Below are 24,843 nucleotides of genomic sequence, written 5' to 3'. Positions count from 1 at the left end.
CCAAATTATGTTCAGTTAAACTCATGCTTGTGGGTTAATACCAGCATCTGGCAATTTCTATTTGTGTGAAGACATTTTCAAAGATGAAATACACAAAATTTTATTATAAATCAGCATTAACTGGGCAGTTAGGTAAGGAAAAGACATCCAAATTGAAAAGGAAGAAGTAAGACTCTAGTCACATATGACATGATCTTGTATAGAATATAGAGAAAATCCTAAGGAATGAAATTAAGAAAAAACTCCATTTGCAATAGTATGAAAAAGAATATAATGCTTAAGAAAAAATTTGACAGAAGTGCAATACTTGTGCAAACTATAAAGCGTCTTTGAAAGAAATCAAAGAAGACCTAAATAAATAGAAAACATCCCATGTTTGTGATCAGAAAACAATACTGTTAAGATGGCAGTATACCCCAAGTTGTTTTACAGAATCAGTACAATTCCTCTTGAAATCCCAGCTCCCTTCATCGCAGAAATAGACAACCTGATCCTAAAATTCGTATGGAAATGCAAGAGGCCTTTTTGTGACTGAGTATGTGTGGTAGATGGAATATAGTAGTGTCCATGTTAGCCCTGGTCATTTAACCTGGTGCAATTTCATTGCAGGAGAATGACATCTTCCTGGGCTGGGAAAAAGGAGCTTATAAGAAATGGGGAAAGAGTAAGAAAAAATGTTCAGATCTAACTCTAGAAGAAATGAAAAAACAGGCTGCTGTCCAGTGTCTTCGATCTGCTTCTGATGAAGTAAGTTTACATTTTATTTCTAACACTTAAGAGAATAAAAGAAGGGGTGTTTTAAGTTTACAGATAGGACAACTTGAGCTCCAAAAATTGGGAAAACAAACTACTTATTTATCTTACAAAGTAACGTGAACATTACCACTTTTCCTTTATAGTATTTTTCCATATTTTCTGAAGTTTTCTAAGCTTTTCTTTTATATGTGCTACTCTAATTAAGAGTATACACAACATTTTATATCCTTTTTCTGACTTGACTATTTCATCCTGTTATTACATTGTCTTTATTCTTTTTAGTGGCTAAGATGCATTTCATCAAATAATATTTCAACAGCTGTATAATATTATTATCTTTATTACTGGATGTTTACCTTGCTCTTGATTTTTTTTTTTTGTTTTAAGACAGCGTCTCACTCTGTTGCCCAGGCTGGAATGCAGTGGTGTGATCTCGCTCCACTGCAACTTCCGCCTCCCAGGTTTAAGCAATTCAGCCTCCTGAGTAGGCAGAATTACAGGCACGTGCCACCATGCCTGGCTAATTTTTTTGCATTTTTTTAGCAGAGACGGGGTTTCACCATGTTGGCCAGGCTGGTCTTGAACTCCTGATCTCAGGTGATCTGCCTGCCGTGTTCTCCCAAAGTGCTGGGCATGAGCCATCACGCCCAGCCTGCTCTTGATTTTTTTTGTTATGCTGTCTAAAATATTTTATGTGGGGTTTTTCTGTGGTCTGTATGATTACATTTGAATACATTCCTAGAAGGGAATAGCAGTTCAGACACTTCAAAACTACTATATGGGCATATGAGTTATATATTTTTTTGTTTTTAGAAAATATTACAAGATTATTTTTTAACATTTCATATAAAATATTTCTCATGTCTTTCAGTTTCCTGAAATAACAAAATATCTTTTGCAGTTAATATTATGAATTCTTATTTTATTATTCACTCTAAGATGTAATCTGTGAGATCATGACTACTGAAAGAATTATTTTGCTTTGACCATGCTATTTGAGATAGTATGGTTTAAGTACCTTTATGATGCAAGGCCAAATTGAGCGGACTCCGACCTCCAGAAACTTCCTTCCTGAACTAATTGTTGAATGGTCTAGTGTTGCCATCATTGGCTTTGTTATCTTTGCAATCTGCAGAAGTTTATTCTCTCCGGCTGCCACTGATGCAGATGGTTTTTAACGCTTATTTGTTTAGTGTTTCCCACCTTTCTGTTCTCATCCAACTCCAAATTATCTCCGAGGCTGGGAACAGTGTGGCTCAACACCTGTAATCCCAGCACTTGGGGAGGCCAAGACGAGCGGATCACCTGAGGTCAGAAGTTCGAGACCAGCCTGGTCCAACATAGTGAAACCCCATCTCTACTAAAAATGCAAAAATTACCTGGGCGTGGTAGTGCATGCCTGTAATCCCAGCTACTTGGGAGGCTGAGGCAGGAGAATCACTTGAACCTGGGAGGCAGAGGTTACAATGAGCCAGGATCGCGCCACCATACTCCAGCCTGGGCGACAGAGGGAGACTGTGTCTCAAAAAAATAAAAAAAAGAATTGTCTCTGAATGCCTGACTCCCCTGGCCATATACTCATGATACATTGTGTAGACCTCAAATAACATGGCCCTCACATCCTAAATTGCAATTACTCATTTGACTGTGCTCACTGGGCGCAAGGACCACGAGTTCCCCATCTTTTTTATCTCCTACCGCCTAGCACAGTGAGTGCTTATCATATGAAAGGTACTGATGTTTTTAAATGAATCTAATATTCATTTTTTAAAAGGCTACCCTTTCATCCGATTATTTTTTCTCTTCCCCACTGTCTTCTTCTCCCCCACTTCTGATTTTTTAACTTTAACTTCTTAATTTCTTTTTTTTTTTTTTTTTTTGAGACGACAGAGTCTTACTCTGTCACCCAGACTGGAATGCAGTGGCACAGTCCTGGCTCACTGCAACCTCCACCTCCTGGGTTCAAGTGATTCTCCTGCCTCAGCCTCCCAAGTACCTGGGATTACAGGCATACACTACCATGCCCAGCTAATTTTGGTATTTTTGGTAGAGACGGGGTTTTACCATGTTGGCTAGGCTGGTCTCGAACTCCTGACCTCAGGTGATCCACCTGCTTCCGCCTCCCGAAGTGCTGGGATTACAGGCGTGAGCCACCGCGCCTGGCCAGCTTCTTAATTTCTTAAAGTTGCTGCTTCATACAGCATGGAATAGGAGTTTGGAAGTTACCACTTATACATACAGCTATCTTAGGCACCATTTCATTACAACAATTAGGAACATAATTAACCTGGTTTAAGGAAAAATAGAAATATATGTAAAGGATACAAGGATGTCTTACTGGAGCCAAGTGCTAGAAGTATAGCAGCCTCAAGAGAGGGCTGAACTGGGAATTATGTGATAGACAAAGTCACTTTCAGTAACAACCAACCTGCGATCTCTCATTTCCTTCTGTACCTGAGTCGGGGTCATTCCCTCTCTGTCCAAACTCTGGTTTTCTCTGCTTTAGCACGTAGTGAAGAATGGCCATTCCAGCTTCCAGCCCAGCGTGACCATGGAACTCTACTGTCCAACACCATTCATCTAGAGAGAGAATCTGATTGGCTGGGCTTGAGCCAGGTGATTGAGCCTGGGCTTGATCAGGCTTGAGCCAGCCTGATTTGATAAGCCCTGGTGAGGGGGCAGGGCTGCCTGGAGGTTCATCACTTCAGCAGGGACTGTGAGTGACGTGCCCAGAGAAAACTCTGCAGAGAAAACTTTGTGGTTAAAATAGTGGGTTTTTTGTGTTTTTTTCTTTTAATTTAAAAAAATAGGCCGGGCACGGTGGCTCAAGCCTGTAATCCCAGCACTTTGGGAGGCCGAGACAGGCAGATCACGAGGTCAGGAGATCAAGACCATCCTGGCTAACATGATGACACCCCGTCTCTACTAAAAAAAAAATACAAAAAACTAGCCAGGCAAGGTGGTGGGCGCATGTAGTCCCAGCTACTCGGGAGGCTGAGGCAGGAGAATGGTGTGAACCTGGGAGGCGGAGCTTGCGGTGAGCTGAGATCCGGCCACTGCGCTCCAGCCTGGGCGACAGAGCGAGACTCTGTCTCAACAACAACAACAAAAATATAGGGACAGGGTCTCCCTGTGTTGCCCAGGCTGATCTTGAACTCCTGGGCTCAAGACATCCTCCCACCTCGGCCTCCCAAACTGCAGGGATTACGGGCCTGAGCCACCATGCCTGGCCAAAATGGCGTTTTCTTTATGACACTGAAGGGGAGTAAATTGATAATTTGTAGATTGATAAAGTAATTTAGAGCTTTTAAAGGAATTCAGAACGCAGATTTTTTTTTTTTTTTTTAACAAATGAGAAGTTAATTCAGGTCAATTATTTGAGTAAAATCCAAAGAAACTGCTGAGTTGTAGTCGGAAAGAAAATATGGGTAGTGCAGTTTCAAACTGAGAAAGGATCTTATTTCTTCTTTGGACTAAAGTTGCTGAGAAATGAGCCTAGCCTTTGACTCACGGTTAAGCTGAGGAAATGACAAGGGCAGCTGAAATCAGCTGTGAAAAGATGAAGAGTATAAAAGCCTTGTATGAGTAATGCAAGACCCTTCTCCTGTAGCTTGTTGAATTTGCGTGTAATTCATACTAGCCGAGTATGTTGTGTGAGGTGAAGAACTTAGTATGAGGTAGAAACAGTGCAAGGGAATAGTTGTGGCTTACAGAGATCTGTGATTCTTTAGGTTATTGCTTTGGGAAAATGCTTTCCTTTGCCTGGCTGTCATAGGCAGGATTTTTATTTTCAACCCCAATAAAGCATATTTGTACTTCCTTGCTCGTTCCTTCTCATTTTATTAAAAAAAAAAAAAAAAAGTCGGATTCCTTTTTCCTAACAATGATTTTTTAAAATCTTACCAAATTAAAATTAGCTGAGGAAGTAAATGTGCCAGGCATGACCAGATGCTCAGTGATTACTTATGGAATGAATGAGGAGAGTCTTCAAGTCCCAGTCCCTGCTCCAGAGCCGTGTGCTGTTGTTTGTGCATCAATCTATAGACCCTTTAAACCAGGTGTCCCCATCCCCCGGCCCATGGACAGGTCCAGGTCCATAGCCTGTTAGGAGCTGGGCTGCACAGCAGAAGGTGAACAGCGAGCAAGCTTTAGCAAGCTTTACTGCCTGAGCTCCACCTCTTGTGAGATCCGCAGCGGTGGCATTAGATTCTCATAGAAGCACGAACCCTATTGTGGACTGAGCATGTGAGGGATCTAGGGTGAACGCTCCTTATGAGAATCTAATGCCTGAGGTGGAAGTTTCATCCCGAACCCCAAGCCTACCTGCTGGGTCTGTGGAATAATTGTCTTCGACGAAACCAGTCCCTGGTGCCAAAAAGATTGGGCACCACTGCCTTAAACCAGCTCACTCGCCTCTTGGAGAGCCAATGAAAAGAACCCTCTTTAATTATTGCCTATTGCAATAGAAAGAATCAATGTGTGGTAGTTTAAGAATGGTAGGCCATCTGTATGTCCCCTGGGTTTCTTTTTATAATCTGTCTATTGGCTTCAATGGAAAGAAAGGAGCAAAGAGGACCTCCATCAAAAATTATAATGCAAAATTTTATTTTATGTTTTTGTCATGAGTGTTTGCATATTAAGTATGCTAATTTCCTGAGGATGGTCGTGTTTGTGGTGTTGTGTGTGCTGTGCTTTCCCATCCAGTCTAAATGCCCTCTTTTTTTTTTTTTTTTTGAGACGGAATCTTGCTCTGTCGCCCGGGCTGGAGTGCAGTGGCCGGATCTCAGCTCACTGCAAGCTCCGCCTCCCAGGTTCACGCCATTCTCCTGCCTCAGCCTCCGAGTAGCTGGGACTACAGGCGCCCGCCACCTCGCCCGGCTAGTTTTTTGTATTTTTTAGTAGAGATGGGATTTCACCGTGTTAGCCAGGATGGTCTCGATCTCCTGACCTCATGGTCCGCCCGTCTCGGCCTTCCAAAATGCTGGGATTACAGGCTTGAGCCACCGCACCCGGCCCCACATGCCCTCTTAAAAGTGCTTTTCAGTACAGCTCTTTAGACAGTCACTACCAATTGGTCACAATCAAAAACCACTAACAATTCAAGTTTATAATCTAGTAGATTAAAATGTTAATGCCAAATAAAAGACAATGATGTAGGTTATATTATTATATTAGATATAAATGTAGGTAGGAAGTAGTGGTGATATTATGCATTACATGTGAGGTGAATTATTTTCTCATTGTGTGTATGTGACTATTATATGTGTATGTGACTATTATAGTTACAATGTGAACTGTTTCTATAAAAGCATCCATAGTTATCAGACTATTCACTGGTGTCATGGTTTAAGGAGAGTGGCTTACTTCTCTGGCTCCACTTACATGCTTGTGATACTACACTGTGCCTCCACTTTATCCTTGTAACAAGTTGTACCCCACATTATAGCACTTCTCTTGGCCTGCTCAGCTCATTATTTTATGAGAGACATTGCCAAAACAGAGGGCAATTCAGTTGCATCAGAATGTAATTTTATACATCAGTTAAAATGTGGCTGTCCCCGTGTAAAGGTTGACTGAGCAGTTGGTGAAGATTTATTTCTCCAGGGAATCATGACCTTTGATGGGCTTTTATTGGTTGTTAGGTCCCACTGAAAACTGCCTTGGCTAATTCCCTTTCATTTACATATGCAAATAACATGCATGTCTCTGGGTGTTCGTTTTCGTTAAAATATTTTGCACATGCTTTGATTGCAGTTAGTTATGGGGTCTGTAAAGAGGAATGGTGTTATGAATCAGTCATAGGCAATTCAGCCCTCCCCTAGATGCATATTTTTTAGGTGATTATTATCCTAAGCTGTCTGTTTCATTCCTGCTATCAGTGGACCTGGCATATACCTGATATTTGTTAAATGTATGCAAACCTCTCTTTGTTTCCCCCTTTAAAAAAATAACTACTTATATTTGTTTTATTGAGCCACTTAAAACTGAATCAGAACTAGTACTTTATCTCCCACTTTGAGGGTGGTTAGAAGATTAAAAACTTAATGAGGCCCTGTTTGGGGAGTGAATAAAGTTAAAATGCAATAACTCTTTCATAATACCATTCATCTGGGGTTGTTAGTTTTGAAAGTAGCAGCACTGCAGCTTACCCTGGGGAGCTGACCAGCCCCATTGTTATTTAAAGAGCCTTAGAGAGGACTTACACCCTACTAAGTAGGGTGGAGTCCTAACATTCACTTGTTTATATTCTCACATTGAGTTAAGTCTACCAGTAAAATTCTTTTTGCCAGTAAAAGTATAGAGTATACCTTAGTATTTTGTATATGCATTATTTATATGCTGTACAGGGTTATATGTACAAAAAACCATGAAAAGTATGTCATGGCAGTGTTTTCCTTCAAGGTTAATTTTGACCGTATACAGTTGGCCCTTCATACCCGTGAGTTCTACATCTGTGGAGGTAACCAACAGTTGATCAAAGATATTTGGGAAAAAATGGATGATTGTGTCTGTGCTGAACATGTATAGATTTTTTTCCTGTCATTCCCTAAAAAATGCAGTATAACAACTACACCCATAGCATTTACATTGTATTAGGTATTACATGCCATTTAGAAATAATTTAAAATATATAGGAGGATGTGTGTAGGTTATATGCAAATATTATGCCATTTTATATAAGGAACTTGAACATCTCCAGATTTTGGTATCCTCAGGGGGTCTTGGAACCAACTCAGTATAGGGATGACTATATACTGTGTCTTGACACATGGACTGTTGAGCCCAACCTTTTCTGGGTAATACTAAGAGCATCATACAATGATAACATTTATTGAGAGCTTACAATATGTGAGGTGCCTATCTGAATGCATTATGTACATTGCAAGAAGTGATGCTGTGCTCTCTACAGACCAGAACCCCTCAGAAGAAGCCAGCGATTACTAAAGCTGTGAACGCTCACAGTTGTGTGATCATAGCCAGTCCTGCCTGAGGAAGCCTAAGTCCTATCTCTTTGGGTGTATAGATGGCAGTGGAGCTGGAGCATTTAAGGAAACTCACAGGCCATACTAGGGACTTGGGCTTTTCCCCTGAGCAGCTGTGAAGTGTTAGGGTTTGGAGAGGAGTAGTGCAACCTGACTTAATTGCCAATCAGATACTGATCAGAGAGCATACTGGTTGCTGCACTGAGACTAACTAAACAGGGTGAGTGAGCTGTGCTGGAGGGACAGAGGGCAGATTGCGAGCCCCCAGTGAAGATGCAGTTGCAGGGCTCCAGAAGGCAGATGGCTGGAGGATTCTGCATCTGTTTTTGAAGATGGAACTGACAGGATTGGATGTGGGGTAGAGATAGGAGGAGGAGACAAGAAAGACAGCCAAGGGTTTTGATCTGAGCAACTGCAAGAATGTCATTCCCAGCCGGGCACAGTGGCTCATGCCTGTAATCCCAGCACTTTGGGAGGCAGGCAGATCACTTGAGGTCAGGAGTTCGAGATCAGCCTGGCCAACATGGCAAAACCCCGTCTCTACTAAAAATACAAAAATTAGCCGGACATGGTGGCGCCCGCCCATAATCCCAGCTACCTGGGAGGCTGAGACAGGAGAATCACTTGAACCCAGGAGGTGGAGGTTGCCTTGAGCCGAGATCACACCACTGCACTGCAGCCTGGGCGACAGAGCAAGACTCCATCTCAAACAAACAAACAAAAAATTATCCGGGTGTGTTGGTGCATGCCTGTAGTCCCAGCTACTTAGGAGGCTGAGGTGGGAGAATCGCGTGAACTGGGAGGTGGAGCCAAGATCGTGCCACTGCACTCCAGCCCAGGTGACAGAGCGAGACTCGGTCTCCAAAAAAAAAGTAATTTTCATTTACTAAGGAAAAGGAACCTAGGGAAGGAATTCTTTGTGGTATGAATAAGGATTAACCTATGAGATGCCTCCTAGGAGATTTTTGAACAGGCAGCGGAATAAACTGAATATGCATGTCTAGGGTTGGTGGGGTAGAGTGGTTTATGAGGACCAGGCATGAAATAGACCATATTCTTCTTGTTTATCTAGCCCAATTCTTCTGATCTCTTTTTAGAAAAGGTAGAAAATTGGGATTTTTTTAGAGGAAATTTTCTGATCTTTCAGATGTTGAAAAGTGAGAATATGAGAACAGATACAGAAGTGGAAGGGGCTGCTGTAAAAATTTGAGAGGGAGGCACTATAAAATAGACATGTGTGGGGTTAAGGGCTGGGGTATGAAAACAGATTGAGAGTTTGAGGAGCAGAAAGGGCCAAATGATGGCCCAGTGAATCCCTGTGTGTCCATTGAAGTTGAAGAAGCCAGGTGTTGGGAGCACAGCTGGAGACCCGTGTGCCCTTTCCTCATGACTTTCCTCCTCATCCCTCTCAGGTTACCACTATACCCAGCTTGGTGTTTGTCTTTCCCATGCTTGTTTTCGTATGTTTACTAAATATTGTTGGAAGATGTACACAAATACTTATAGCATGATTTTGCATGTACTTAAACTTTCTATAAATTATACCATACTCTATATGGTTTTGTAACTTCTTTTAGTTAAAAGTTTTAAAATTTTATCTATATTGATAACATGATCTTATAATGTCTTCATTCCTAAATAGTTGTCCATTGTGAACTATGTGACACTGTTTATTCTCCCGGTAATGGGCCTTTTAATTGCTTCTCATTTGGGGCTATTATGAAGAATGTAGAAAGGAGCATTCTTGTTTTTTGTTTTTTAGATGGAATCTCGCTCTGTGCCAGGCTGGAGTGCAGTGGCGTGATCTCAGCTCACCACAGCCTCCGCTTCCCAGGTTCAAGCGATTGTCTGCCTCAGCCTCCCGAGTAGATGGGACTACAGGCACACAACACCACGCCCAGCTAATTTTTGTATTCTTAGTAGAGACGGGGTTTCACCATGTTGGCCAGGATGGTCTCAATCTCTTGACCTTGTGATCCACCCACCTCGGCCTCCCAAAGTGCTGGGATTACAGGTGTGAGCCACCGCGCCCTGCCGAAAGGAACATTGTTATACACTTATCCTTGTGTGTGTGTACAGTACTTTTTCTTGCGTGTATACTTAGGCATCAGATTACTAGATTGAAGTCAGTGGCTTTTTTTAACTGTTACACCCTTATAGACTGGAGTATGTGATGAAAGCTATGGACCTAACCAGAATGTTATACTTAAACTTTTCTTGTATGAATTACTTTGTTACGTGCCCACTAGTGGCCTCCTTAAGAGCTCATGCTTCCTAGATTAAAAATAACTGGTCTAAATTCTGACTATTCTTAACTGAACCATGAGGTGAAACAAATAATATCCAGATATTCAACTCATAGCTTTCTGAGCTTCTATAGCCAAATGTCCTTCAGGAAGTTTACTTGTTAGATATCTAAAGGGAAAAGAAACTGCCATCTCCATATGAAAGTCAGAAACAGGACTTTTTTTGCATATAATAAAAAATAGGGTTTGCCTGGGCGCGATGGCTCATGCCTATAATCCCAGCACTTTGGGAGGCTGAGGCGGGTGGATCGCTTGAGCCTGGCAGTTTGAAACCAGTTTGAGATGGGGTTTTGCAGAAATCACGTCTCTGCAAAAAGAAAAGAAAGAAAGAAAAAGGAAGCCAGGTGTAGTGGCACACGCCTGAGTTCCAGCTACTTGGGAGGCTGAGAAGGTGGGAGATGAGTCTTTTAGGTCAAGGATGTGGTGAGCTGTGATCGCACCACTGCACTCCAGCCTGGGTGGCAGAGCAAGATCCTATCTCAAAAATTTAAAAAAAACAAAAACAAAAAACGGGGAGAGGTTTGCCTAAATCGGTAAGATGCTATAATGAACTGGGGAACTTGAAGGACTTAAGTCAAGCTGAAGTATTTTCCTCTTTTTGTAAAATGATGAAATGGAGGCTCAGAGAAGTTAAATAACTTGTCCAGCTTCACACAGCACAGCAGGTCTCATGAGTCTAGATCATGTTCCCTTTATGTTACATCACCCTGCTAAAGAGCAGGGCTACCTTTTTCTAAGCTTCGACTGATCACGTTATTTAATCATTGTGACAGTTTACTGTCCTCTAGTTTTTGTTGCAGATGTTTTTCAGCATTCTAAAGAGTACACAATCTGCGCCCTAGATCATGTTTGAAGATGCTTGTCCGTTGGATACGTCTCTCCTACTCTGCGTCGTTTTCTAGAGAGCAAATGTGCAGGGAGCTGGAGGCAGGCCGATTTCTGTAGACCGTTCGGTGATCAAGGATGGGAATCTCAGCTCTCATACATGGGCCTTGGCAGAAACAGCTGTTTATTTGGGGGAGTTTTTTTTAACTTTGTATTACTTCTCTGGCTATTGAAGGCGTGAGTTTGTGAACCCTGGTACATATTCTCAGTCTTCTCGCTTGGTGCTCTTTTGTTTATTTGCTTAACATTAACTTAGTTCTAAATTTTAAAAGGGTTTTTAAAACTTCTAGTCATTAAAGTATGGAATTGATCCTTTACTTTCCAGTAAAATGATTACTGTGATCACCAGTAGTCATTCTATCAGTATCTAGTTGGGTTGCCTACCACTAATCTTCAACTCCCCTTTAAACTGAAGACTAAGATCTGAAAAACTGCAAAAGCCCCATGTGCAGGGTTGGGCTGAGGACAGGAGTGTTTGAAAGCCTATGCTTCAGTTATTGCTGCATAACTAAGTACCGCAAAACTTAGTGGCTTGAAACAACTATTTTATTTACTCACAATTCTGTGAGTTAGCTACGGCTCAGCTGGGAGGTTCTTCTGCTGTTCTTGCTTGGGGTCTGTGAGGGCAGGTGGAGCTGAAACATCCAGGATTGCTCTCCTCATGTGACTGGTGCTTCAGCAAGCATGGCTGGGAGCTGTGACCTCTCCCCACATGGCAGATGGAGAACACTCAGAAGGTAGGTAGCATTCCAGGAGGGCATCTGTCACACTCGGCAACATCTTATTGTGAAACCTAGTCACCGTGGGAGGGGCCCAACCTAGAGGCAAGTGCTGGGAGGTGCAGTTCATTGGGGGCACTCCAGTAACAGCCTTTCCTCTGACAGTTACTTTCTGGAGAAATTGAGTAGACAGGTTTTGGACTTTGGGATACCAGGCACCCCTGAGGGAAAGCATGAGACACTGTAATGAAAATTGGGGACTGAGTGATTCCCCCTTCCCTTTCTGGTACCTGACTGACAAATAGGTTTATATTCCAAAGATAGAAGTGTGGAAGATTTCTTAACGAGGAAGTGGTTACTGTAAAGAAGAAACATTTGAGGGACGAGATGATCTTTTAAAAATTATAACCGTGATAATAGAAATGAAAAACTCAATAGACGGTTTGGAAGACAGCTCTGGAAATCTTCCAGAAAGTAGAACAAAAAGATGAAGAAATGGTGAACAGCAGACAAAAGAAATTAGGGGACCAGTACAGGAAATTCAGTAACCAGCTATTAGGAAATGTGTCCATAATACTAGCACCCTTTTCCAGATGTAGAAACTGAGGCTTTGATAGGTAAGTGATTTATGTAGGGTCATGTGGTTGACCCTAGGGTGAAATTTAGAACCAGATCTCTCTGACTCCATTGAACCATGTGCAGATGGAACAGGCAATTAACACTGAGTATCATGTAGGTTAGTAATCACACTATGGCAGCACCTGTCTGGCATTTAGGGAATATCCAGTCTAAATGAACCCTCCATAAAAGATAAACCTGTAAGGTGAGTAATATGGCACAGAAACCTTTTGAATATGAAGAGGAGAGGTGAGGCAGAATAAATCAAATTGCCTTTCTTTTACTTTACACTTACTAGCTAAGGTCCAAGTTGAGAAGGATGGGAAGTATTTAGAAGATGGAGGAATACTGGAAATGTTGTAGGGATGAGAAGTGATAGGAATTTGTCAGGGAACAAATAAGACCCTCATGAAGTAATAGGACACCAGTTGCTGTGTTTGACCGAGGCTCAGTCTCCATCATCATGTAACCCTTCAACCCCACCCCCCAGCCAGGAGCAGAGAGCACAGCAGTGGCAAGAACCTAGTGTGTTGGTCAGAGAGAGAAGGAGCAGCCCATGAAGTCCAGGGACAATCCAGAGGGGTTTGGGTGGTATACATTAGGTTAATTATCTTTTTACTCCTCCAGCCTCCAAATCAAATCATAGCAAAAATTAAAGGCATTTTTGAAGTGATGAATCAAAAAACAAGATTGTAGAAAATTAAAAACGTACAAAATCTAGAAATGATACCAACACTTAAGTGACTAAGATGACAGGGGCTCTGGGTGCCTGACATGTGTGATGTTAGCTTTTTCTACTGAATCTTCGGAGAGAAGTGCTGGCGTTCTTGGGTCTAGAGAGAGGAAGTGGCACACGTGTCCTTTGCTGCCCGGTGAATATAGCAGGGCAAGAATTCAGACCCAGGCCAGCGTGACTCCAAACCCCAAACCCAAATACATTCCACTGAGTCCTCTTCTCAGAGAAATCTTCTTCTCAGAGAAATTAGAGTGGTTATCATGTCAATTGCAGGAGGACAGGGGTCCTCCTAAGCATGTGTTCACTGGCGGTGTGAATGAGCCAGTTTATGGTAAGCGAGTGGAAGGTTCGGAAGGTTGCTCACTGAGCGTGCCCTGAAGCTTGCCAGTGTCTGCGTGTGGCTCGCCACTTTGCAGGTTTGGAGTAGTGTAATTTGGATTTTAGAGTGCTCTTACAGTTTGCAGAGTGTTTTACATGCGTTGGATGCTGGAAGGTGGGTGATTATTATCCATTTTACAGTTAGGAAAAGCAATTCATGAGTTCAGTGGTGGAGTGGTAGCATTTTGTTCACCTACAGTTTGTGCTGTCTTAGAGTTGTTATTAATATATAACTTAATCTTTCTTTGTTTTTTAAGATACTATAGGCTCTCAAAATATTCTTGAATGGCCTTATGGATATGCTATACTACTGAAATTTGATTATTAATATTTTCTAATGGTTTATATAATTGGGAAAGTGAATAAAAATTTCTCATTAAAGCTGTAAATTAACACTTTGGAACACCTGCCAGGAGACAACAAAGGGCGATGACAGCTTCTGCTGTGCCTCTATGCTTCCCAGCTTGCTGTGATGGTGACCTGGGGTTCTCATGATTTTTTATTTTTTATTGATGTATTTATTATATATTTATTTATTTGAGATGGAGTCTCGCTCTGTCGCCCAGGCTAGAGTGCAATGGCGTGATCTCGGCTCACTGCAACCTCCGCCTCCTGGGTTTAAGCAGTTCTCCTGCCTCAGCCACCGAAGAAACTGGGATTACAAGTGCCCACCACCACGCCCAGCTAATTTTTTGTATTTTTAGTAGAGACAGGGTTTCACCATGTTCACCGTGTTCACCAGGCTAGTCTTGAACTCCTGACCTCAAGTGATCCACCCACCGTGGCCTCCCAAAGTGCTGGGATTATAGGTGTGAGCCTGGGATTACAGGTGTGAGCCACTGTGCCCAGCCAACTTTTAAAAAAAATATAAGATGCTACAGGTAGTCAAAAGAACAAAAAAACCTGGTTGGTAGAGCTTGCTTTTACACAGAGAGTAAGGAGTAAGCTCTTAGTTTATTTTGCTGTTTAAACATGAGAGCAAAAAAAATATATAGTTTATATATGACAGCAAATATATATATATCACTCATATAGATAGTATATATATTTACTCAGGTATTAATGAATATATGTGTATATATGTAATTCTAAGACAAAGCATGAAAAAATATGCAGTAACCAGGTTGTAATGACCATTCTGATTAAATGGGACCCCATTTTAGAGTATTGGAAAACATTTAATAAGCGATCCCTAGAGGTGCGGTGTTCTGCGTTGGAGACTAGCCCTAGGTTTAAAAACCTAGTGACATAGGCTTGCTGTACAGAACAGTATGCAGTGTGTCAGCTGACACTGGTGTTGCTTTCACGATCCGAAGGAAATGGAATATAACTGCCGTCCTTGTCACACCTTGAGCATTATGGTAAGCAGATGCTTTCTGGTGCAACTGTTTGTGGTTGAATAGTGTTTATGACTAATATCTGCCATGGTTTTTAAGAGTGTTTCTAAAGGAAAGGGCAACTCTTGTCTGGCCTATTTTTCTATCTTCCTATTAAAAACTGTGGTATGACGTGGACAGAATGTAGCTCTAGATGTTTACAATTAACTGTTTTCATTGTAATCTGTTTCTTGCTACTCAAACTGTGCAACTGTGGGATTTCTTATGTAGGATATCTGTAATATTTGTGCTGAGTCATTTTGAGTTAAGTGAATGCGGTAAAGTTCTATTTTTAGCCCGTCAAGGCCTAGCGAGGGCACTGGCTTAGCAGAACTCTCCATCACGCGCATCTGTTTGGGTTATGCCCACCAATAAAGACTTGATTCCAGTTTAAATAGGACTTTGCTCACTGAGTAAATCTAAAGTTTTTGAGAAATAAGTTCACTTTTTTTGTCCACTGTAAAAAAATTTTTTTTCTTCCTGTGAGAAATTGGGACTCTTAAAAGTTAAAGTCTACATAGTGAAAGGTTATTTGCTTGTGCCTGTTTTCAACATTCATTTTTCCTTAAAGGTTGACTCTTATTTTTACCCTCCCAAATCCAGACTCTTCTATGTACTCTCCTTAAATTTTAAACTCCCAAGCTTTGTATAGAAGTCGCTAATCTGATCCAGATGCTGAAAAGGAGACAAAGCTTTCACACTTGCAATATTGGCTTCGTTTTCTGGACCTCTGTTGTTGTTGTTGTAATCATGAGTGTTCATGTTTCTTTAAAACAGAAAAAGAAAAAATCGGCTTTTTTTTTCAGAGTGTGAGCTCCTAGAGAACTAAGATGAGGTTTTGTGACTTTCCTTCGTTTTAACTCTGGTATAAGACCTTGCTCACATAAATATTGAATACTCTTTTTGATGGTGACTGACTTTTGGTCATATGATGGACATTTAGGCCCTTAAATCTGCCCCATGAACAAGATGACACACCTTTGAAAAAGCAGAAGCTATTCTGGGAGGTACATGAACATGTTCACGTTTTATCACTAAGTTTCATTTAGTATGCTTTATTAGTAATAAGCGTGTATACTAATTTGTATCTACAAACCTGTAATTTTTAAACTGTAGTATTCACGTAAATATTGGTAATGTATTTATTTTGGAACATGGATGATTTGTGAAACCTATGTATTAAAACAAAAGTATACAAATACCTGATTTGTACATACCTGGCTGTAACCTAATGTGTCTTTTTGTTGTCATGCAGAGCTCTGGTATCGAGACTTTAGTGGAGGAGCTCTGCTCCAGACTGAAAGACCTTCAGAGTAAGCAAGGTGAGGTCAAAAGCACTGTGCACACACATGCCAGGATTACATTCCTGAGGAATCTGGATTGGGGAAAATCTTAGAACTGATCAGAAAAGAAAACCAGAACAAAGTCTTTGTGTCCAGTGTGTGTCACTAGGCCAGCCTCATGCTCCATCTGCAGCTCTGTTAGTGGCTTCTGTGTCAGTTCCAGCAGTCACTCATAGAGAGTCCTGCAACCAAGGGAGGGACTTAGTCCACAGGTGCCCTCAGAGATAGGAAACACTTCATGTTTTCTGTTTTTTGGGTTTTTTGTTGTTGTTGTTGGCTTCAAGTTGAAGCTCAGAGATCAGGAACAATATTGTCTCTTTCCTTTCGCCATCTTTGCCCCTCTGTTAATATCTGCCTGTTGATGTTAAGACTGCTAAATTAAGACATTAAATTAAGATGTTAAGACATGAATTACTTCAGGTTTGGAAGGGACTTCTGTTTTGACTCAACTTTTTTGGAAACACAGACTTGGCAAGTTTATTTAGTCATTTCAATATATGAACCCTCCTCATACTTTTTCTAACTTTTCTGCAATCTCTAAGAGTGAGACTTTCATATTAAGGGTAAAGATCCTTGTTTCCTTACCCTCTTCATGGTCATTTTGCTGCCCACCAAGCTTTGAGCCTGCCTCTTAAGGGCACAGTTTATTTGTAACCTAAGACAGTATCCTAGGCTAAACTAAAGGTATAGCCCTTTTTCCTATTTTAGTTGAAATAGCCCTTGCTCACCTACATGTTAAGTAATAGAGCAAATTGTAAGAAAGAATATTCTTTACAGATTAGTTTTAGTCAAGATGAGTCAATGTAAAGTCTATGAGTGTAGAATTTTGTAAAAAAATATTTTTGGAATCTAAACAGATGTTCTGTCCTTCTGGTCTAATTAATAAGTACACAGGGGACTTCAGGCTCTTAATTAAGTGCCTCTAGAGCACTGTATCAGTGACAGGATGAACAGCTCTCACCTCTTGGCCTAATGCTAATGTGGTTAACCGGAGAATTCCCTCTGGCACACTGAAAAAATAGATTTTTATTAAACAGACAGATTGGTCTCGACTTTGCCTTTTAAACACCAAAGCCTCTATTTCTTGTTAAAATTAGTTGAGAAACTTTGAAATACATGGGCATTTATTAACTAGATATAAGACAAATCTTTCTGAATTTTTGTTTCATAACAGAAGAGAAGATTCACAAAAAGTTAGAGGGGTCTCCCTCTCCAGAGGCAGAATTATCCCCTCCAGCAAAGGATCAAGTGGAAATGTATGTAAGATTGTATTCAGTAATAAAGTGTGCATTTGTTAAAATCAAATGAATAACTGCTACATGGTTTCCATTTTCTGTTTGTCATCTTGTTTAGTTTCATTATTTATAATTTAAGACACATTTATCAAGCGCTTATGTGCTTGACACTGAGAATTCAAAGGTGAAATAAGATGGTTCTATCCTTAGTGTGCATATTCAATAAATATCTGTGGAACAAATGAGTGAAACAAAGAAGGTTATTATTTGCTAAGTCTGTGTATGTACTATTACCTTTAATATTCACAACAGCCCTTTGAAACAGCTGTAAGAATTTACGATTATCAGCCAGACACAGTGGCTCACGCCAGTAATCCTAACACTTTGGGAAGCCAAAGCAGGTGGATCGCCTGAGGTCAGGAGTTCAAGACCAGCCTGGTCAACATGGTGAAACCCTGTCTCAAAAATTAGTCAGGCATGGTGGTACACACCTGTAATCCCAGCTACTCGGGAGACTGAGGCAGGAGAATTGCTGGAACCCCGGAGGCAGAGGTTGCAGTGAGCTGAGATTGTGCTATTGCACTCCAGCCTGGGCGACAGAGCGAGACTCTGTCTTATAAAAAAAGAAAAAGAAAAAAAGAAAAGAAAAAAGAAAGAAAGAAAAGAAGTGATTGTCCATGTTCACAAGCAAGAACACTGAGTTCCCACTGTTTACTGCAAAGGGAACATAGGCAAATCCTTGACCTGCCAAACCTGCTTCCTAAAGATACTTTTCTTTTTTTCTTTGTAAATAATTAGTCTTAAAATAATCTGCATTATAAACAGACTTCCCTATTATACATTTTATTTTAATCTTCTGAACCTCTGACACCTAAGAAAAAATGGCATTTCCTTGGTTTGTATAGACCTGTATTGTCCAGCACAGTAGCTGCAAGCCATGTGTGACTACTGAGCACTTGAAATGGGGCTGGTTCAAACCATGATGTGCTGTCAGTGGACAATTCTCATTGGATTTCAAAGACTGTATATAAAAAAGAATGTAAAGTAGTAAACATTTTAAAATACTGATTACATGTTGAAATGATAATATCAGGAGTTTAGTTGAATGAAATATATTACTGGAGTGAATTTCACCTGTTTCTTATGTTTTTAATGTGCCTGCTAGAATATTTAAAATTACCTGTGAAGCTCAAAATACATTTCTGTTGGTCAACTCTTGATGTAGACTGAGAAAGAGAATCAAGTTCAGGCCCTTTGAAAACATGGCCTTTTACCACTTCATGTGTGACCTTGAGCATTGCCTCAGTAGCCAATGTGACATTAAATTCTTCCTTTCGCAGTTTGTTCTGCTCTGAAATCTTCAGTGGCTTCCAGTTTCCTAGCAAATCAAAAACACTTTTTCATTTTCAAGCCCCCTGAAAACAGCCTCCCTGGCTTTTTGTACCCTGCATTTCTAGTGATCGCTGCTCTAATGAGTTCTCCATTCTGTGAGCATAACGTGTGTCTTCGTGTCCTCACACAGGTTCTCAGGCCTCACAGGTAGTACTCACTAAACTTGCGGAATAAATCTGGAATTCCAAGGCTTAGTTGTGGCCCACTTTAATTGTTTTAGACCTCACCAATATCCTCTTTCTGAATACTTGAATGTGGTCATTCCTACCATTTCTGAGGGCCTGCTTCAATGCCAGGCAGTATGCTAGCGGTTAAGAAGCTGCTTTTCTGACTCATTTTGCATATTAATTCCTTTACTCCTCAGGACTCTGAGAGGTAAATATTACTAGCTCTATTTTGTAGGTGAGGAAACTGAGCTATGGAGAGGTTAAGTAACATGCCGAAGGTCACACAGCTAGTAAAGTAGGCAGAGCCAGGATTTGACCTCAGAGAATGTGGCTTTAGAGCTCATACTCTTGACTGATTTGCTACCGAGCTTTTCCACTGCATGTATTTTCAATGCTCACAGTAACTTCATGAGGTAAGTCATAGAATCACCATTTTGCAGTTGAGGAAATAGTCCAAAGCAGTAAATAATGAGCTTAAAGTCGCAAGCAATAGTGACTTAGCTGAGATTCAAATTCAGATATTGTTTACTGAAGAGACTGCATTCTTTCTTCTATTATTTGTCCTTTTGGACTTCTTAATTCAAATGCAAACTTTGAAGATAAAAACTGTCATCTTACATATTTTCTCAGTATTCTTAACAGTGCATATCACAGTGCTGAGCAAAATGGTGCTTGATGCATGGGACTAATCTTAAGCATATTTTACTGTATTATAAATTATTGTAAAGTTAATGATTCTTGGATGATGTGAATGTTGACACTGCTAAAATGAAATATTCCATTATTTTGGTTGGTAGTGTTGTTTTGCTGTAACTAAAAGATCTGTATACTCATATTTTGAACTCTTCACTCTGTTTTTTAGGTACTATGAAGCATTTCCACCACTTTCTGAGAAACCAGTTTGCCTGCAAGAAATCATGACAGTGTGGAACAAGTCTAAAGTCTGTTCTTACTCTAGCTCTTCTTCATCATCCACAGCCCCACCAGCTAGCACAGATACTTCCTCTCCTAAGGACTGCAACAGTGAAAGTGAAGTCACCAAGGAAAGAAGCAGTGAAGTGCCCACCACTTTGCATGAGAAAACCCAGAGCAAAAGTAAAAACGAGAAGGAAAACAAATCTAGTAATGGCACCATTGAAGAAAAGCCTGCTTTGTACAAAAAGCAAATCCGACATAAACCTGAAGGAAAGATTCGCCCTCGCTCATGGTCTTCTGGCTCCAGTGAAGCAGGCTCAAGTTCCAGTGGGAATCAGGGAGAATTAAAAGCATCCATGAAGTATGTTAAAGTAAGACACAAGGCACGAGAGATTCGAAACAAAAAAGGGCGGAATGGGCAAAGCAGGCTTTCTTTGAAGCATGGTGAAAAGGCTGAAAGAAATATTCATACTGGAAGTAGTAGCAGTAGCAGCAGTGGTTCTGTCAAACAGCTGTGCAAGCGGGGTAAGAGACCTTTAAAAGAAATAGGGAGAAAAGATCCTGGAAGCACTGAAGGAAAAGACCTGTACATGGAGAATAGAAACGACACAGAGTATAAAGAGGAGCCCTTGTGGTACACCGAGCCAATTGCTGAATATTTTGTTCCTCTGAGCAGAAAAAGTAAACTAGAGACCACATACCGAAACAGACAAGACACAAGTGATCTGACGTCAGAGGCAGTGGAAGAATTGTCTGAATCAGTGCATGGTCTTTGTATCAGCAACAATAATCTTCATAAAACATACCTCGCAGCAGGTACTTTCATTGATGGTCATTTTGTAGAAATGCCTGCAGTTATAAATGAGGATATTGACCTCACTGGGACCTCATTATGTTCTCTACCAGAGGACAATAAATACCTGGATGATATTCATCTATCAGAATTAACGCACTTCTATGAAGTGGATATTGATCAATCCATGTTGGATCCTGGTGCCTCAGAAACAATGCAAGGAGAAAGTCGGATTTTGAATATGATTCGACAAAAAAGCAAAGAGAACACAGATTTTGAGGCAGAATGTTGCATAGTGTTAGATGGTATGGAGTTGCAAGGGGAACGTGCAATATGGACAGATTCTACCAGCTCCGTGGGTGCTGAGGGCTTATTCCTGCAGGACCTTGGCAATCTGGCTCAGTTTTGGGAGTGCTGTTCATCCAGCTCTGGTGATGCGGATGGGGAGAGTTTTGGAGGAGACTCTCCAGTTAGACTCTCTCCCATCTTAGACAGCACAGTGCTCAATTCACACCTGCTTGCTGGCAATCAAGAGCTCTTTTCAGATATTAATGAAGGATCTGGCATAAACTCTTGTTTTTCAGTGTTTGAAGTGCAATGCAGTAATTCTGTTTTACCATTTTCTTTTGAAACACTCAACTTGGGAAATGAAAATACAGATTCTAGTGCTAATATGCTTGGGAAAACACAGTCTAGATTGCTAATATGGACCAAAAATAGTGCCTTTGAAGAAAATGAACACTGTTCTAATCTTTCAACAAGAACTTGTAGTCCATGGTCCCATTCAGAAGAAACACGTTCAGACAATGAAACATTAAATATTCAGTTTGAAGAATCCACACAGTTTAATGCCGAAGATATTAATTATGTAGTTCCTAGAGTCTCGTCAAATTATGTAGATGAAGAACTTCTCGATTTTTTGCAAGATGAAACTTGCCAGCAAAACAGTAGAACTTTAGGTGAGATTCCTGCATTAGTTTTCAAAAAAACATCTAAACTAGAATCCGTCTGTGGTATTCAGCTAGAACAAAAAACAGAAAACAAAAATTTTGAAACTACACAAGTATGTAATGAAAGTCCACATGGAGATGGCTACAGCTCAGGGGTTATTAAAGACATTTGGACAAAGATGGCAGACACAAATTCTATGGCTACAGTAGAAATAGAAAGAACTGATGCCGAGTTGTTCTCGGCAGATGTAAATAACTACTGCTGCTGTCTAGATGCTGAAGCTGAACTGGAGGCCCTTCAGGAGCCTGACAAGGCTGTGCGGAGGTCAGAGTACCATCTGTGGGAGGGACAGAAAGAGAGCCTGGAGAAAAGAGCATTTGCTTCTAGTGAGCTATCCAACGTGGATGGTGGTGATTATACAACACCCTCTAAACCCTGGGATGTAGCCCAAGATAAAGAGAACACATTCATTCTTGGAGGAGTTTATGGAGAACTCAAAACCTTTAATAGTGATGGGGAATGGGCGGTCGTACCACCTAGTCACACAAAAGGAAGTCTGTTACAGTGTGCAGCTTCTGATGTGGTGACGATAGCTGGTACAGACGTCTTTATGACCCCGGGAAACAGTTTTGCTCCTGGGCACAGGCAGTTATGGAAACCCTTCGTGTCATTTGAACAGAATGATCAGCCGAAGAGTGGGGAAAATGGGTTAAATAAGGGATTTTCTTTTATCTTCCATGAAGACTTACTAGGAGCTTGTGGCAACTTTCAAGTCGAAGATCCTGGACTTGAATACTCATTTTCTTCCTTTGACTTAAGCAATCCATTTTCACAAGTTCTTCATGTAGAATGCTCATTTGAACCTGAAGGGATTGCATCTTTCAGCCCCAGTTTTAAACCGAAATCAATCCTCTGTTCTGATTCAGACAGTGAAGTGTTGCACCCCAGGATATGTGGTGTTGACAGAACACAATACAGGGCTATTCGGATCTCTCCTAGGACTCACTTTCGCCCAATTTCTGCATCCGAACTGTCCCCAGGAGGAGGAAGCGAGTCAGAATTTGAATCTGAGAAAGATGAAGCAAATATTCCCATTCCTTCTCAAGTTGATATATTTGAAGATCCGCAGGCAGATCTCAAACCTCTGGAAGAAGATGCAGAGAAAGAAGGCCATTACTATGGAAAATCAGAGCTTGAGTCTGGAAAATTCCTTCCCAGGTTAAAAAAATCTGGGATGGAAAAGAGTGCTCAGACATCACTGGATTCCCAGGAGGAATCAACTGGGATTCTGTCAGTAGGAAAGCAAAATCAGTGTTTGGAATGTAGCATGAATGAATCCCTGGAAATACATTTAGAAAGCTCAGAAGCAAATTGTAAAATTATGGCACAATGCGAGGAAGAAATTAATAATTTTTGTGGTTGCAAAGCAGGTTGTCAGTTTCCTGCTTATGAAGATAATCCAGTTTCTTCGGGACAGCTGGAAGAGGTATGTGTCTGTGTATTGGTATTTGACAAAAGGATTTGATCAGAGTTTAACCGAAGAACAGACATGTCAGGCAATGAAAGATAGGGTTAAATTATTGGGAAGTTAGCATAAATGTCTTAAAACTTAAATTGTTCTAATTTTACATGTAAGGACTTAAAATGGATTTGATATTTATAAATTTGAACTAGACAGTAGAGTTTTTCTGGAGAGAAAAAGCTTTTAAAAATCACAGGATGTAAGATTCCTATGTGTTGTCTTAAGATATATGTTATTGGCCGGGTGCAGTGGCGCACGCCTGTAATTCCAGCACTTTGGGAGGCCAAGGCGGGTGGATCATTTGAGGTCAGGAGTTCAAGACCACCTTGGCCAACATGGTGAGACCCCATCTCTACTAAAAATACAAAAATTACCCAGGCGTGGTGGTGGACACCTGTAATGCCAGCTACTTGGGAGGCTGAGGCAGGAGAATTGCTTGAACCCGAGAGGCAAAGGTTGCAGTGAGCTGAGATTGCATTCTGCACTCCGGCCTGGGTGACAGGGTGAGACGGTGAGACTCTGTCTCAAAAAAAAAAAAAAAAAAACATGTATTATGCTTAAAGCAAAAACCTAACATACAAGTGTTCCAACATTCAAAGCTGATGAATCAGGAAGTAGCTGCTATTAAAGTGTAGCAAGCCTGTCTAACTGACTCTTAGAAGTTGATCATTTTATCAGAACTTGTGTTTTCCATATAAAACAAATTATATTTCTATGGAGTTCTCAAAAATACATTGTGATACATGTAGAAATTCACCCACACCCCAAATGCAACAAAATTGCTTCTAAAGAACCTATAAAGAGGTATCTTGCTTTATACAAAGTACATTTTCCAGGAGCTGTGCGGGTTATATGTTAAGGTATGGAATGAGGATAATATTCAGTTTTGTTAATGAAAGTTATTGTACCCCTCCACTGTATGCCCAAGAAATGGCTTGAAGTTAAACTGATTGTACAAGAAATAACACTTAAGACAATAACCTGTTTCACAAAAAAAAAGCGTAGCAGTCTGTCCACTTTTCCACTGTTTCCGATATGTGAGTGCCTGGCCTTTCTCCAGAAACAGCTTATTTAATTTTGTTTTTGTTTTTGTTTTGTTTTGGGGACAGTGTCACTCTGTCGCCCAGGCTTGAGTGCAGTGGTGCGATCTCAGCTCACTGCAACCTCCACCTCCCAGGTTCAAGTGATTCTCCTGCCTCAGCCTCCTAAGTAGCTGGCATTAAAGGCATGCACCACCACGCCTGGCAAATTATTTGTATTTTTAGTAGAGACAGGGTTTCACCAGGTTGACCAGGCTGGTCTCGAACTCCTGACTTCAAGTGATCCACCTGCCTTGGCCTCCCAAAGTGTTGGGATTACAGGCGTGAGCCGCCACATCCGGCCCAGCTTATTGAAAAAAAGAGATGGAGGTGTTTAGAAGTCATGCTACCTGTGGCCGGAGAGCAGATGAGTGTTGCCCTTCCTCCCAACTGTCCTGCACACCCTCCCCACCATTGTACATCCAAATCCTACCCATACCGTGAGACTTCCTTCATCTGCCACCTCCTTCACTGACACTTCTCCTAATTCCCTCTCTCCCCTGCTCCAGCCCCACTCTGCATCAGAATTAATTTCGCCCCTCTCTTAATTTTCATGCACTTTATGCCTCTTTTTGATTGCATTTTCCATTTCTCATGAGTTATTTATATCCTGGACTATAAGCTCCTTGTGGCTGTGGACCATGCCTTACTCATTTGTCGCATCAGAGTGCCCAGGTGTGGGGCTGCTT

The 24,843-nt window shown here is 41.0% G+C and overlaps 1 protein-coding gene across 1 annotated transcript in view; it reads left to right on the top strand.

Annotated features, from left to right (window-relative positions):
- KIAA0232 (KIAA0232 ortholog) overlaps nucleotides 1–24,843 on the top strand; it is a 110,031-nt gene that overhangs the window by 67,273 nt on the left and 17,915 nt on the right. Inside the window, exons 3-6 of the mRNA XM_011935403.1 lie at nucleotides 610–747; nucleotides 16,013–16,079; nucleotides 17,275–17,356; nucleotides 19,757–23,039. Coding sequence (XP_011790793.1) covers nucleotides 610–747; nucleotides 16,013–16,079; nucleotides 17,275–17,356; nucleotides 19,757–23,039 — 3,570 coding nt within the window. The remainder of the gene's footprint in view (nucleotides 1–609; nucleotides 748–16,012; nucleotides 16,080–17,274; nucleotides 17,357–19,756; nucleotides 23,040–24,843) is intronic.

This window comes from Colobus angolensis, unplaced genomic scaffold (assembly GCF_000951035.1).
Source record: "Colobus angolensis palliatus isolate OR3802 unplaced genomic scaffold, Cang.pa_1.0 Scaffold143, whole genome shotgun sequence".
Taxonomy (NCBI): Eukaryota; Metazoa; Chordata; class Mammalia; order Primates; family Cercopithecidae; genus Colobus; species Colobus angolensis.
The sequence above is the reverse complement of the archived record's forward strand: the minus strand, read 5'-3'. Positions and strand labels throughout refer to the sequence as shown.